The 15,000-nt window shown below is 39.8% G+C and overlaps 1 protein-coding gene across 6 annotated transcripts in view; it reads right to left on the reverse strand.

Annotated features, from left to right (window-relative positions):
* Nucleotides 1-15,000, reverse strand: part of GTDC1 (glycosyltransferase like domain containing 1) — a 151,836-nt gene that overhangs the window by 18,856 nt on the left and 117,980 nt on the right. For all 6 annotated transcript variants that reach the window (XM_054278550.1, XM_054278549.1, XM_054278554.1 and 3 more), the window contains one exon: nt 2,124-2,233. In XM_054278550.1, the coding sequence (XP_054134525.1) occupies nt 2,124-2,233 (110 nt within the window). The remainder of the gene's footprint in view (nt 1-2,123; nt 2,234-15,000) is intronic.

The raw sequence follows: 15,000 nt of genomic DNA on the forward strand, positions 1-15,000 counted from the left end.
AGGGTAAGGATGGAGATGCTGGTTCTTGGTACTGGGCTCAGATGTCTGTGATGGCCTCTCCCACACACTCCCTACTATCACTGTCTAGCCAAAATTTGATGGTCCATAAACACACATGGAAAGTGCAGCTCATACACCCAGGACAGAGGAGCACCAAGGAAAGGGAATGGCCTGAAATCTCCAACTGAAATGGTGCTCACACGATGGGAATGATGATCAAAGATGAGATAGACACAACAACTCCACTCATAAAGAGCAACTTCTGGTTATCACTGGGACACTGCCAGCCTTCCCTCCTCACTGCTGACAAATCCCAAACAAGAGCCAGTCATGGACCTCTTTACTCTCTTCCTCTGGGAAAAATCTGTCCTTCCAGAGCACGTTTGCCTAAATCCTTAAGTTGTAACTCGTCACTCCTTTTGAGTCTAAAGTCAAGCTTTAGCAGCACTGAAAAGTACAGATTTCCTAACTTCCTGCTGCATATTTGCTGTGTGCTTCGAAGCAGCAAGCTACTGAAAAATGGGTGTTTCAACTACATGAATGGCTGCCGAATTATGAAACATGTAATCCACTTTTTCTGTCACCAATGACTGTAAACATGACATTTATAATAATGAGGGAATTTGGTCCCATAATTGGAGGGAGAGGAAACGCAGTGCCAACAATTTATTTAAAAAAAACCCAAAAAGAAACAGCAAAACCCCTCCTAACTAGATTTTCCATAAAGTATGTGCAACAGGTTTTATTGGTGCTTGTTAGCAATGACCTGCATATGTCATTTGTATGAGTATGGCCCTATCAGATCCATGGAGATGAGACACATTTCACCACGCTGCCCCTTCTATAGACTCTATTTATACACGAGGATGAATGAATTGACAAGACAAGAGGTGCGGCATATAGATTTGATATACTGGCATAAATTTAGGATGATCTACATTATTCATAAGTACTGAAGCCACAAATGAGATATGTAACAACATCCAAAATGAGTGTCAATAGAATCTGTTCCCGCAGCGCACCATCGTATATTCCTATCTGTCACATATTCCTTAGAAATTTCTCCTTCTAAGAAATCTGGTGTGCTCAGTCTGGAAAGCAGCGTTGCCTTGGGATCTGTGATAAGGCTTGCCTGGAAGAACAGGCTTTCAGAAAACTGTCTGAAAAGGAAGTGGACAGAAAACATGAAGAATTTCCTGCTACTGAATTATTGCCTCTTTTTCCAACACAGCTGTGTCTCAGTTGGGGACCTAAAAGTTATTTGGATCAGAGCAACTTCTTGGTGTCTTAAAAATGGCAAAATCAAAACCAAACCAATTGAAATATCACCAGTCCAGCAGGCAACAGATATGACAGAACTGACAAATAAACTAATCCCCAGTCTATTTTTGCAGACTGATGAGGCTGAGGGATGCAAGTCTACACTTTGGAAAACACATACGAGCTAAAACATTGGATATTTTGACACTCGCTTGTCATTACTGTACATTTTTAAAAGGTTTAATTTATTACAAGTGCACCCAGTACAGGATTTGATCATTCTCTTTATTGCCATGTCTCAGGAACAAAACTGTGCGCCTGAATAAAATCAATTTATTTCCCAGACAGGTGAAACTGTTCACTGAGTTGTGGTTCTGCAGAAGCCAAGAAACGGAAGGACGGTCCAAAAGAGTGGTATAAAAATATTAAAGATTAATGATCACTTTCATGCCAGACACAAACCAGAAGCTCTCCACAGCAGTCCTTAACCTCACGTTTGAGAGGGAACTAAGTGTTTTCACCTGCTAAAATCTCAGTCTGGATTTCACATGAGTGACCCTGACCTGAAAGATTTTGCTTCCTATCTGAACCATCCAATCACCCACACCTATCTTCCTGTTTAAATAAATACAGAAGTGTTACTGAACCACAAGTCATAAATAAGGTCTTCCACTGCCAAGTAAAATTAAAAAATGCTTACAGTCTTTAATAATTTTAATTTTACAATGTATCAATATTATTTAGTTTCACAACTAGGAAAGTTTTAAGCATATTTTTTAAGATAAAAAAATACAAAAATGAAAACTACTTCTGAAAGTATCCACTTTATGGTAACTTTAAAGTAAAGAAAAAAGGAAAGGTACCTGGAATTTCACTAAAAGTCTCTCCAAGGACAGATACATGGAAAGGCAGATCTTGCTCTTTCAGCTTCATCAGGACTTTAAAGAAAGTCTCAGGATCTTTGTCATGTTCCCTTAAAACAAACAGAATTTATCTCAGCGTTGTCTACATTTTGTTGTGAAATTATGGGAGGTTTTTTATTTATCAGAACATTATTCCTCTAAAATTCTACTTTTGGGGATAAAATTTATTAAAATAATTTCCCTCTGCTTCTCCTGCATGGCTGAACATTTTCCTCAACACAGCACTTGGGATCAAAACTCAGTTTAATCAGACTCTTCCCTATCTCTTCCCTGTCCTCAAACAATGCATTTACTCTTCAAATTATCAGCTTTGAAAGTGAGAAGGACTGAGCACCTACCTGAACATAAAATTAATTTAAAAAATGGGTAGGAAAAAAGAAGCGTTTGGGTTTGGTTTTTTTTTTTCCCCTGTCCAAAAATATGTATGTAACTTTCATTACTTTTTTTTTTTTCAGGAGAAACAGGTTAAACAAAAACTTCTCCCAAACCTACAGGATTTCTCAAACTGGAATTTTAGGAATTCATGCTATACTCATTAAAAGCTTTCAATCCATTCAGTGCTTTGGGTAAAGGAAGGAATAAACTACCACGAGGCATTTTCTACCTTTAGATTTTTAAGAAGTTAACTGGAAATTAAAACAGAATATAAGAAACTTGTACTTATTTATAATTTCAGTTGAAGACAGTATTAAAGGTTTGTATGGGTCTGTCACTCAATGGCATGAAATGTAAGTTAGATTATCTAAAAATAAATTAACCCCCCAATTTTCCAATCTATCTTCTCTACTAGCACAGAATGAAAGGTTCAAAAGGTATCACAAATGATTTAAAATTCCCAAATTCCTTAAGTTATATTAAAAATGGAATGAGATAATTTCCTCACTCTAAGGTGAATATTAAATCTTGCATTTAATTACTCTGCTTTAAATTATTGTATTTCAACAGATGTGCACCATATGCCTTTAAAATATTTTGGTTTTATTTATTATTTAGAAAATTCCACCATTTTCCTTCCTGTATTAAGGAAAAATCTATATCTCAGCCATCCTAGTGTCTTTCTTCACAGAGTAATTTTGTAGAATGGAGTCTGTAGGTCTCTCACACTAGTATATGAAGGATTAATAATTATACCATTCAGGAAATCTGAAGCCAAATGACATCTGCAGCTCTACATGTGTTAATTTCTCATTCAGTCAATATTTTTGGTTTAGGGAATTAAAATAAATTAATCTTATAATTAATGTGACTTCCCTAGGCTGAGAAACCTGCAGGAATTGTGGACTTTTTAGAATTTGACACATTTTCTTAAAATAAAGCCAGACAATAATCACTTTAAGAAGTCCTCCATCCCCCCAATTTGTTTTGTTCCCAATAATAAGGAGGAATGCAACTGCACAAGGCTTGTAATTTGTTTCACATCTGTGAACCAGGAGTTTCCAGGGCAATTCCAGCAACCCAAGTGGATGCAAGCACTGGTTTGCAGGGTGGATTTCTCCCAGTTGCAAAGACCCCAGATCTTTGACTATTAGTTTGCTGCATCCTCATGCTTAAAAGAGCCACCTGTTTCTGGTAGGTAACTTCTGCGCAGAAACTTTTGCCAGCATTGAGCTCCCTCCAAATGCCCAGCTCCAAGAGCCAACACGGGATCGCGTGGATTCGCATTTGGCTGGAAGAGAACATCCCCGTTATGAATGCTTGCAAGGAGAACTTCTACAATGCTGGGAGCTGGTGTAATTCATGACAGAGCTTCCCCTGAGCCTCAGTTTCCCCTGGACAGGTTTCTGTGTGTGCTCTGTGAGCGATGCCACGAGCCCAGCCTGGCTCGGCTCGTGCCGGCGGACCGGCGCGTCCCCGCGCGCGGAGCCGACAGACTCGACAGCCACGACGCTGACAGGGATCCTTCCAAGCTCTTCACAGCCCCGCTATCAGCTTTGCAGTCACAAAAAGTCCTTCCAGCAAAGGATATGCTTTCCCTCTTGCTTTCCAGAAGAGACCAGGGGTCCCAGAGGCAGCCAAAAGTGGAGGATGCTGTTGGAGCCACATTGTCAAGGAGCTGGCAGGAGAACGCGGAGCCTTACAGCTCGGCGAAGCCACATAAGCTGCACATATTTAGGAAAACTGATAGGAATTGGAAGTTGCAGCTTTGTTTAATAGGTGGGGAAGAACAGAAGGAAAATTTGGCACCCAGAAGGAATGCTTAAAGGGGAAACGTTTCCTCTGCACTGGAGCCTCTCTTGCGGGTTTTCTGCTGTAGGTGATCCTCCTTCCATCCCCCAGTATAAAATGTTTCCCTTTTAGGTGACACTCCCAGATTTTAATGACACATTTTGTGACTCTTGTAGCTTTTCTGTTTGGGAGCTCATCTTAAGTGACTCCATCAGTTCTTGTGACTTCTCCACACCACAAGCATTTTATTTTCATTAAAGACCTCCAGAAAACTCCGGGCCCGTGCACCTACAGACTGCAGTGTATTATTATTCTTGCAGAATACTGAAGGTATTAGCTGCTCCTGGTAGAAACAAATAAATAGTACAAGACCACCTCTTCGCTGCATCAAAAAAGAGAGAGCTCTGTTTCTTGGCTGACATGGAAAAAATCATATACAATCCAGTCTGCCTTACTCAGCAACAACTGCTAAACACACCAGATTGCCATAGCAGTGATCGTGGAAAAAGATGAACACAATATGGAATGTCTGTTCTGTAAAGATCTGCTCAAAATGATGTGCACTTTTGGCTGCATCTGTTGCATTTTTGAGCTTTATTAAACAGTATTAATTATATATACTCCATTTCCTGAAGAAGAACTGCAAAACAGTATAAAAGCCTGATATTAAAATGCAAACTTTTCTTTTAAGATATTATGTTTGGGGAAAAATCAATATAATGTGACTCCAGGGTCTGGCTCTGTTGTTCAGTTGAGGTATTTGAAATGCTTTTGTATTTTCACTTGATTTGATATGCATCTGGTAAAGGAAAAATAAGAACTAGGCATGGTATGAAGATGCTCTAAATTTCATCCTAAAAACATAAAAACATCAGAATGACCAAACTACAGCTGTAATGCCACAAAACAGGCACAGACACCACACCTGTGCTCAGATTTGAGAGCCTTGCCTTGGAGACATTAATCTCCATATTCAAAGCTCTCATTGTTATCCAGGAATTTTTATTATTGACTCTAACCCACAATTTCAGAGAGACATCTGAAGTTTCTCTTAGGAACTGGCTGAGGTTTAGTGATCCGGGTGGGGGATGTGGACCAGGGTTCATCCTGATTTAGTGACTTCCCTTTGAAATCTGATATAAAACTTTGAGAAGTGTCCTTGAACAGGCAATGGGAGTGTGGTGGGAGCAGCACCACCACGACTGAGCCTCCATTATTGTCTCTGCCTTAGATTTTCTGCCATAAAATGGGTGTGACAATATTATTTTTTCACCACAGAAGGATGCTGTCAGGATTAATTGATGACTTGACATCCCACTTTTCAGCCTAAAGTAATTTTAAAAAGCAACCTCATAGCACTGTGATGATGCTCCTCTATACAATCAATGGCAACATTCTCCAAAACACCCTTCTGCTCTTCAGGGATTTTGGGAATTCAGCCTGAGCCCCTGAGCCTTACCTATTGCTGGGACTGGAAGGAGAGTACATGGAGACCACCTAAACTGGATTTACTGTCACCCACATCCCTAATCAGTGATGTGAAACACATTATTAAAAACCAGGAAAAAAAAAAAAAAAGAAATAGCAGAACTTGGCCCTTTACATTATTCAATGAATATTCATCTCTTGAATTTGGGTGAAATTCAGTAAGAAACCCATATGGTCTTCTCTGACTTTAGTTTAATTTTTTAAGTCTATGTAAGCTTATCCTACATGCTGATAATCACAGTTATTTAGGATTTGGAGGAAGGCACAACTAGCAATGCAATTAGGAAGTGGAAGAGTTGTGAAAAAGCAGGACTTGTTCAAAGGGGGAAAATAAATGCAGTCTGTTAAAAATACATACTAAAAGCTGGAGTAAATGCATTTATCAGTTAAAAATGGTGCAAAACCAGGGGGAAACATCTTAATATTTGAGAAAATATTCCATAAATGCCATGTAATGCTTGTGAAAGCCACAGCCCTGTGGTGACATCTCTGTGAATGACAGAATCATTTGGGCTGGAAAGGACTTTGAAAACCATGGAGTCCCACCATTAAGGTGCTACACATTCTGAAAGGGTTACAAAAGCCATATCAAAAAGGTTCTTTTAATCCTAAACATTTAGCATGGGAGATTTTCAGAGGGAGAGAATCCCAAATTGTGCAGTGCCTTAAATCCAGTGGTTGCAGCTCCTTCTGCAATTCCCAATTCCCCAAAATCATTTCGACATCATGGGCAAAGGTGAGAAATGGAACAAAATCCTCAGAAGTTGTAGCAAGACTTTAATTTCATACTTTTTAAAATTTGTTAGGACATCTAGCAAGAGGTAAAAGATGGATTTCTGCCTGCCTACAATGAATGCTAGAAAATAGCTGACAGAATAGGCCAGTGAAGAATCATTCATTATTGATGAGGCTGGGCAGCAATCATGGAGATGAAGGACCAGTGAGCCAAGAGACATCCTGGGAGAAAAGAAGGGGACAGGGGACATCAGCCAGGAAAGGCACGGCTGCAGCAGAGCAAAGGGAACGTGTGAGGGGCTGGGCAAGTCCATGAGCACAGAATCAATAATTAAAAATAAAGGAAATGAGGTTTCCAAGACACAGACCTTGACGTGGATGACATTCATCCTTTTTTTTTGGGGGAAGTGAAGTAATGAGCATCAAAGAAGGCAGAGGTACTGGGCAAAGCAATTCAAAGAGTAAGAAAAACACAAGAAGAGAAAAAAAATTAAAAAAATTAAAATATCCCTGGTGAAAACTAAGTATGGCAAATCCAAACACAGGGAGGAAAAGGATAAATACAGGGTAAATAGGAGACCTACACACACCCTACAGAATTAAAACCAAGGCTCCACTTCATCCAAACTGAATCTGAAGAACAATATCAGGGATTTTTTCCCTCCATTATACTATGCACTGTATTACACTTTGATATTTCACATTAAATCTTGAGCTCAGAAAAATTTGAATACAGGTTTATTATAATCAAATAATGTTAGAAAGTAGAAGTGTGGCCATAAAAGATAAACCTGGCCTTCAAAACAGAGAATTGCAGAATTCTGGTCTTTTCCTGACACTGATTTCCCACAAGGCAGCACTGCCCAGGTTCCCAAATCTGCAAGATATGGTCTTAGAAGAGCTTTCATTTACAGAAATATGGTGAGAATCACAGTCAGTAAATACTTTAGTAGAATAATATTCTTCTCAAAGAAGAGGACTCATGTTACAAGCCTATTCAATACATGAAATGTAATACATTCCAGTAATTATTTTCACAGAGGACAGAAGACTTTCCTAAATCAAATGACTTTAATATACATTTTCTATGTTAAGATTATGAGAGGAAAAAAAGGGGACAAAAAAAAAATTAAAATTCTAATACCAAATTCTGGTAACAATGCTCATGATAAATGCAAAAAAGGAAATGCTACTGCCAGGAAAGCACAATTAGAAAAGAAACAGGGAAAAAAGAAATAACTATGAAAATGCAAACATGGAGGAAAAGTTAATTGCTTTCCATTTATTCTATTTATCACTGTATTTTTCCATCTTTTTACATTTCCAAGATGAGGCTGAGGTAGACTGCAAATATGTAGTTAAGTCCAGCGAGTTTTCCTTTTCAGCTGATCTGCTCTACAAAATGTCTTTGCTGTAATTGTGCCTCTAAACATTGTCTGGCATCATCAGCATCAAAAGTTACCACAATATTTAATACCCCCTCAGTTCACAGAAAATGGAGTCAAGTAGAAGAAAATATTTCTGCATGAAAAAGAACCCTACAGAATAAATTTTAGCTGGCAATTTGTAGGTCCTACAAGCAAAAAAGGGTCCTGATCCTTGCCTGTGCTTTCAGAACACCTCTGCAAGCCAAGGAATTAAAAAATGGCACTGGAGAGGCAAAAAGCAGCCAAACAGTACTGCCAAATACAGTGTTTTATTTTCTACTAGAGCCCATGACGTATTTACAGTGAGGAGTGTGTATTTTACCCTCTGATTTGTTCAAATTGCTGGCCTGAGAAAAATGGGTGGCATTTTGCTTTACGCTGGAAAAGCATTTTCTCCTATCTCCTGTTATCTACAAGAGATTCATAAAAAAAGAAACAAGAAAGAACCTTGGGAGTTTATTGTTTAGATTCTTCTTCTCCCCTCACAACTCATGCAGAAAAAACTCAAAATAAAATATTGCACGTCCCCTAACCAAAGAAATCTCGGGATCAGCATCAGTCATGGAGCCTCCTGCTTATTTCCTAAAGGGAGATTAAGCTTTGAAGACAAAGACCATCATTTGGTCTCAGTTACCTTGGTGTAAAAATCAATGCACTTTCATTCCAGTGCCTTTCATTTCTTTTATTCAAGCTTGGCCAGTCTGGCTGTCCCCAAGTAGAGGATTCAGATTATAAAAAAAAACAAGAACACTTTATTTCAATTTGCAACAAAACCCTGAAAGTGCTACAGACTACTCCAAAGAGTTTATTTAAAAAAAATAAAATAAAATTAACTTCCTTAGTGTTCCAAAGGCAACATAACAAAAGGTTTTCCTGTTGTTTGGAGGTCATAAAATATCTGAGTGACCCTGACAGCCCTGATAACCATACACAATGTATCCTATTGCAATTCAACTACAAAATACTGCAGAAAGTCATGTCATGGCAATCATAAGATGGTTATGAATATGGTAATAAGTGGATAACAGTCTACTAAAACAGTTCCTTGAAAGAACAGAAAACATACATAAATATAAATTTATGTATAAAGTACTACATAAAACCTACATTCCTACAGATTTTCCTGGGAATGGTGACCCCACCATACAAGACCTTGTGGCCCCTCTCTGATTTCCATCATGGACTCACACAACCAAGCTACAGCTACTTAAAACTCCACCAGATGCCCTGCTTGGGCCAAAAAGTGCATCCTGCTCTTCACTGAGTAATGCCCTGAGAGGAATTAGCTCAGGTACCCGAGATAACTCATCCTTTTGGGATCTCCAAGGAAGAAGCTTCCAACCAGGAACTTTCTTGGCACCAAGGCTTGAAACTCATTATTCAACAAGATTAAAGTAACTCCAAATCTCCCTGCTTCCAGAATGAGGAATCAACTCAGTGCATTGAGTCAGGTTTGCACAGACACAGCCGAGAAAAAACAGCAATTAGAGGACACAGGGAGGGGGAAAAAACATGAAAATATGGAAAAAAGGAGAGCAGGGAGGAGAAGAAGGTGAAGAGAAGAGACTTGAACAGTTGTCGCATGGCAAGGAGAGGAAATAAATTAAAAACAGCTTTGATGGAAGAAACACAACACTCCTATTACTGGTGAAAATAGGGAGGAATATTAGATCACTTGCTTATGAAATATTTGATTTTTGTCTCTTGAAGGTTGTGGGATCTCAGCCTCTCAGGACTGGGGTGCAGGGTGAACCAGACTACCCCTGGGGGGCTCGGGAGTCCTGGAATGTTGCCAGAAATGTCTGGTGGCTGGACTTTGATCCCACATGGGAGACGACATCAGTATGAGGATAGGAGGATTTCACTGGGGTGAACGGTGAAGGGATAAGTTAATTGGAGTGTGAGATACAGGGTTTAAGATTTCTGTACAGGGGGGTCTAAAGAAGTAAGATGGAGGAATTGGGGCGTGCCCTTCTCCTCCTTCTTCTTCTTCTTGGCCTCCATCTTCTGTGGTGATGTTGGCACTTTGGGATTGGTCCTTACCAAAAGTGCACTGGTTAAAAAGGGTAGAGGGTATTGGAGAAAAATGATAAATATTTTATACGTAACTCCGAGTATAAAGATAAGTGGCCGCCCCGGGGACTCTCAGTGTGTGCCCATGGCTGACTGCTGAGCAGAACTCTGTCAGGCCAAGAGAAAATCTTTTAGATAAGCAATTAATAAACACCGAGACCAAGAAAAGATCTGAAGTCCCTTCTCGTCCTTTGGAGCGCGGGCTGCCCAAGGCCATCCCGGGCCTTTCCAGACCATCTAAACAGCCGGGAATCCGACAGAAGGTTATTCCCATACTTTGGTCCAGGGTGCTGTGACTTACAAAGGGGACTGGTGGCACCATCTGCTAAGTTTGCTGGGCTTTGGATTACAAAACCTCTTCTGTCCTTGCCTATGATGTTCCCCAAAACTGAGACTTATCTTGGACTACTATCTTCTAGAAAAATCCTGTCCAAAGTTTTCCAGAACATATGAACAACAAGATGAAAGAAAAGCACAAACACAACATTACCTAGTAAAAGTGCAAACTGTATATTGGATATGTTGCAGAAGGTTCCTTGCTGAGACAGGGATGGAGACAGAGAGAGGCTTAGAGCTAGAAAAGAGTGAGATTCAAATTTGCTGCACAAGACAATGTGTGAGGAGATGCCCAGGGAGCTGAGCCTAGCAAAGACAGGAGGATGAGGTTCAGAAGACCAAAACTTTTGATTTCTACTCTATTCACCCAAAAGATTGGGTGAATGGAGTAGAAAAGGATTGCTTTGAGAGGCATAGGTGGAGAAGCCTTGAGAGGACTCCTCAATTCCCCATTTCACATGTGCTTCTGCTCAAAGACTTGGGTATCACAACTATACAGGAAGGAAAAAAAATCCACCACAAAAAGAATTTCCCATCCTGGGAAAAGAGAGAGCCAAGCTTAGTGGAGCTGTTAGGGCAATCTGTGATGCACCTGTTCCAAGCCTAAATATTCTTCAACTGTCCAGGTGATGCAGTTGTGGTTTTACATTAACTCAAAATCAGTTTTTCAACTGTGGCTAAAGCATTTATTCTAACAGGCTCTGGAGGATGGCACTGAAGTGGCTGCTTTGTGAGCATCTGGACAGCACAGAGGGAATCACAGCATCACAGAATCATGGAATAGTTTGGGCAGGAAGGGATTTTAAAGCTCATCTTGTCCAAACATCCCTGCCATGGCAGGGACACCTTCCACAAGCCCATGCTGCTCCAAACCAAATCCAACCTGGACTTGAAGGAAAGTTTCTCTGTGTGAAAATTGGTCTAAGCACAATAAGAAGCAGAATTGGGCCACAGAGCTTAAATACAGAAAATGGAGTGCTTAGCAGAAGTGAAAGAAACAAGTGTATTTGGGGAAGCAGTGAGTAAAAAAATGTCTCATTTTAATACCATTCTTTTTCAGCCTATTAAGTTCTCCAGTATCAAAATGAAGCCTGCTAAAAGTTAGTAAATAAAGGCTTTCAGGAGAGCTTTATTAAATCACTTATGACTTATCAAGTTAAAACTCCCACTCAGATACCTTAATAAAACTTTCAGAGAATATATTTAATTTTCCTGGAAATCAGAAGCCAATTACTAACTACAGTAGTTACTGCTGGCTACGCCACTGATCAGCTTCCTGTAAATAGAATATTTGCCAACAACTTGAATTAGTTCTCTAAAGTTTCGGTTTCTGAAGGTCAAATAACTATGTAACTGCTTAATAAAGAAGCAAAGAAGTACCTCTAAATATCTCCAAGCTCTGATGGGCTTATATTCTGCTCCTTAGGTGAGGTATTAGCACAGCTTATTTATTTTCATTTCCAAGGCTTTTATTTGCTCATTCCCTTGTGGTAAAGCTGATTTCCATGATGATTCCCTTCTTAATTTTAATACCCTTTTTACTCATCATATAGACATAAGAATTTTCCATAAAATAATGAAACCCTTCCAAAGGAAATGAAGACAACTAGGAGAGAAAAGTAAACTACAGCTTACTTCTTTTTTTTCTTCCCTTTCCCAATTAATTGATCCACTGTCATATGCATATATGAAAGATTTTTTTTTTTAATGAAAGGAAAATAAGGTTAATTAACATAAAAACCCTCACTCCTTGAGATGTTGAATTTTGTATTTTATCCATGCTGCCTTAAGTGCCTTGATTTCCCAGTAATGACCTAGTTCTCCTAATGAGTAACATTAACCCCTGGCTGTAGCTGTCCAGGACTTAATTGTCAACTGGAGCTGAAATAGGAGAGTTTGCCGACCAGCAGGTATGTGGTATATTAACTCATGTCATTTCAGACCCTAATAAATAAATCTGTTGCTAAGGCAACAGGAGCATCAGCTGTATCACTTTTTTCTTCCCCCCTCCCTTTTTAAAGGAAACTGGCTTTCACACTGAGCTTTTAAAAAAAGGAAATTAACTACATGTAACCGTAATTAGAAGAAATATCGTTTCTCATCTCAGAAACATATCTACATTAATGAAAAAAGGCATTCAAAAAGAGGGCTGCTTTCTACTGTGACCAGGGTAACTGAAATTATTTCCCTCGACTGAGGGAATGAGATTTGAAGGATACATTTGAGTGGGAAGAGATCACAAAATATCTCAGCTCTTTGTATTTCTGAGATAGTTCCCTTCTCCTTTCCTACACTGCTGATGCCAACAGAGCAAATGTTGCTTCAATGATTAATCAGGAGCCCAGGCAATTGAAATCAAGGGAGAAAAAACATCACTCAAACCCAAACACCTTCACTGTCCTCTGTGGATCTTTCTGTAAGATGGGCAAACATGCAATTTTTTTGGAAAGCTAAAAGGTAAGAGATTTTCAGAACATTTAGATCTGAAAAGCCCTCAAAAGTCATTGAGTCCAACTGTTCCCCCAGCACTGTCAGAGCCATCACTAACCCATGTCCCCGAGGGCCACATCCACACAGCTTTTACATCCCTCCAGGGATGGGGACTCCACCACAGCCCTGGGCAGCCTCTGCCACAGCTTGACAGCCCTTTGGGTGAGGATTCTTTTTCCTAATGCTCCCTGGCACAACGTGAGGCTGTTTCCTCTTGTGGTCTCAGAGCCTCACAGGTGAACATCGCAGCCCTCACTTAATTCCTGTCATTCTATCTCAGCATGGAGTGATTGTCTTAAAATTTTCCAAACTGTAGTTTTTTGTTTAGTTTGTGGCTACAAGATGGTATTTCTGAGTCTCTAGTTACCCATATCTCAATCAGAGAGCAGGTAGGAAGGAAATTAAGAGATGCTCACAAGCCCAGTTACTGCTCTTGGAACACTTACTTGAGGTTCTATCTGTACTATAAACACAACAAACTACTCAAAATTCTATCTGGCTTCTCAGCTGAAGAATGCAAAGGTAACACAGAGCATCTTCTTTTGCCAGTATCAAAATTAGATATGTTTGCTCCTCTGGACTATAAGCTGCCTTTGAGAAAACATGCTGTAAGAAAGAGGGAGGAATTGATGCTGAGATTTCCACTATAGCAGAACTTTCACACCTTCAGCACATGCTGGACTTCTCTACAAGCTCTTAAAAACAGCGATCAAGGAATAACAAATCTTCCACTGGAAGGGCTCAGCGCCTCAAATTCCCTTGCTGCAGGAAGACACTTCAAGATTAGGCATCATGGAATGAACAACCAAGCAACGGGCACTTCCAAGCTGTGTTTCCATTTAAGGCTGACCTTCTCAAATTATTTCATTCACTTTCTTATTTGTTATTTGTTAGAGTCACCATCCCTGGAGGGATTTAAAAGCCATGTGGATCTGGCACCAGGGGACAAGGGTTAGTGGTGGGCTAGGCAGTGCTGGGCGAATGGTTGGACTCTCATGATCCTCAAGAGGTCTTTTCCAACCTAAATCATCCTGTGACTAAAGTATCTGCTCCCAGACTTTACCCCAGCTTGCAGGAATGTGAAGTTAGACTATTTTCACATGTGGAAGAGGAAAAGGATCAACTTCTACATGAATGTCTCCACATGTTGATGGCAGAGGTTCATCCACCACATGCCATCAGTGTCATGCTCCTGTGAGTGCTGTTTTCCTTGGGAGTACCTGGATGGCTTTCCTTAGATACTGCTAAAAAGTTCCCATTTTGAATTTGTCATTTTACATCCTGTGGGCTTTTTATCCTATCTGGTACCTTCTAGTTAGCACTGTACAAACACCTGTATTTAAAGCCTTTGTCTTCACTCTGCCCTATTTATTCAGCATATCGACTTGTTCTCTGCAGGCTGTTCACAATGTTGAGGATGCCTGTTGAGCCTAATGGCATCTCTGGGTACTCAAATGTGATTTCTGGATGGATTTCCTTCCTGTTTTGCTGTCTTGCCACACCTGCATTTTGATGGGATAAGATTTGGTCCAAAATATTCAACATCATGAGGAAAATACAAGTCACTGTATTCTCAAGTGTCTCTATAGGAAATAGTTTTCAATTGAGAGTTCAAACAGTGACTACACAAATCTTGTATTGTTCTGCCAAAAGGAACAAATTACTGTTCGATATACATGTTTTTAATATACATATATATATATAATATGTTATATATTAATTATCTATTGTAATATATATATTATATATGTATAAAATAAATAAAAAATACTATTTAAAATCCCTTTCCAGGCTCCTCTCCCTCGCAGCTTGCAAAGGACTTTTGCTTGGCTCACTGATGAAGAGCTGCCTGACCACAGAAGGCACAACACTTACTTCTTGTCCCCATCTGGGACAAGCCCTTTCCAAGCTCTTGCTCCTGAGGGAAGAGGACCAGGACCTCACGTTGGGCAGCCCCTTGATGGTACAGCACAGGCTGTCCTCCATGCACATCATTTCTTCATGATACTCTACATTAAAACCAGATAACTGGGCACAGAACTATCTCTGAACACACCAGTTTCCCTTAGACCAGAAATCTTCAGATAGTTTTTGCAATCTAG

Source organism: Melozone crissalis, unplaced genomic scaffold (genome assembly GCF_028551555.1).
Source record: "Melozone crissalis strain CALT ecotype California unplaced genomic scaffold, PUWL_Pcris_2 ptg000023l_1, whole genome shotgun sequence".
Taxonomy (NCBI): Eukaryota; Metazoa; Chordata; class Aves; order Passeriformes; family Passerellidae; genus Melozone; species Melozone crissalis.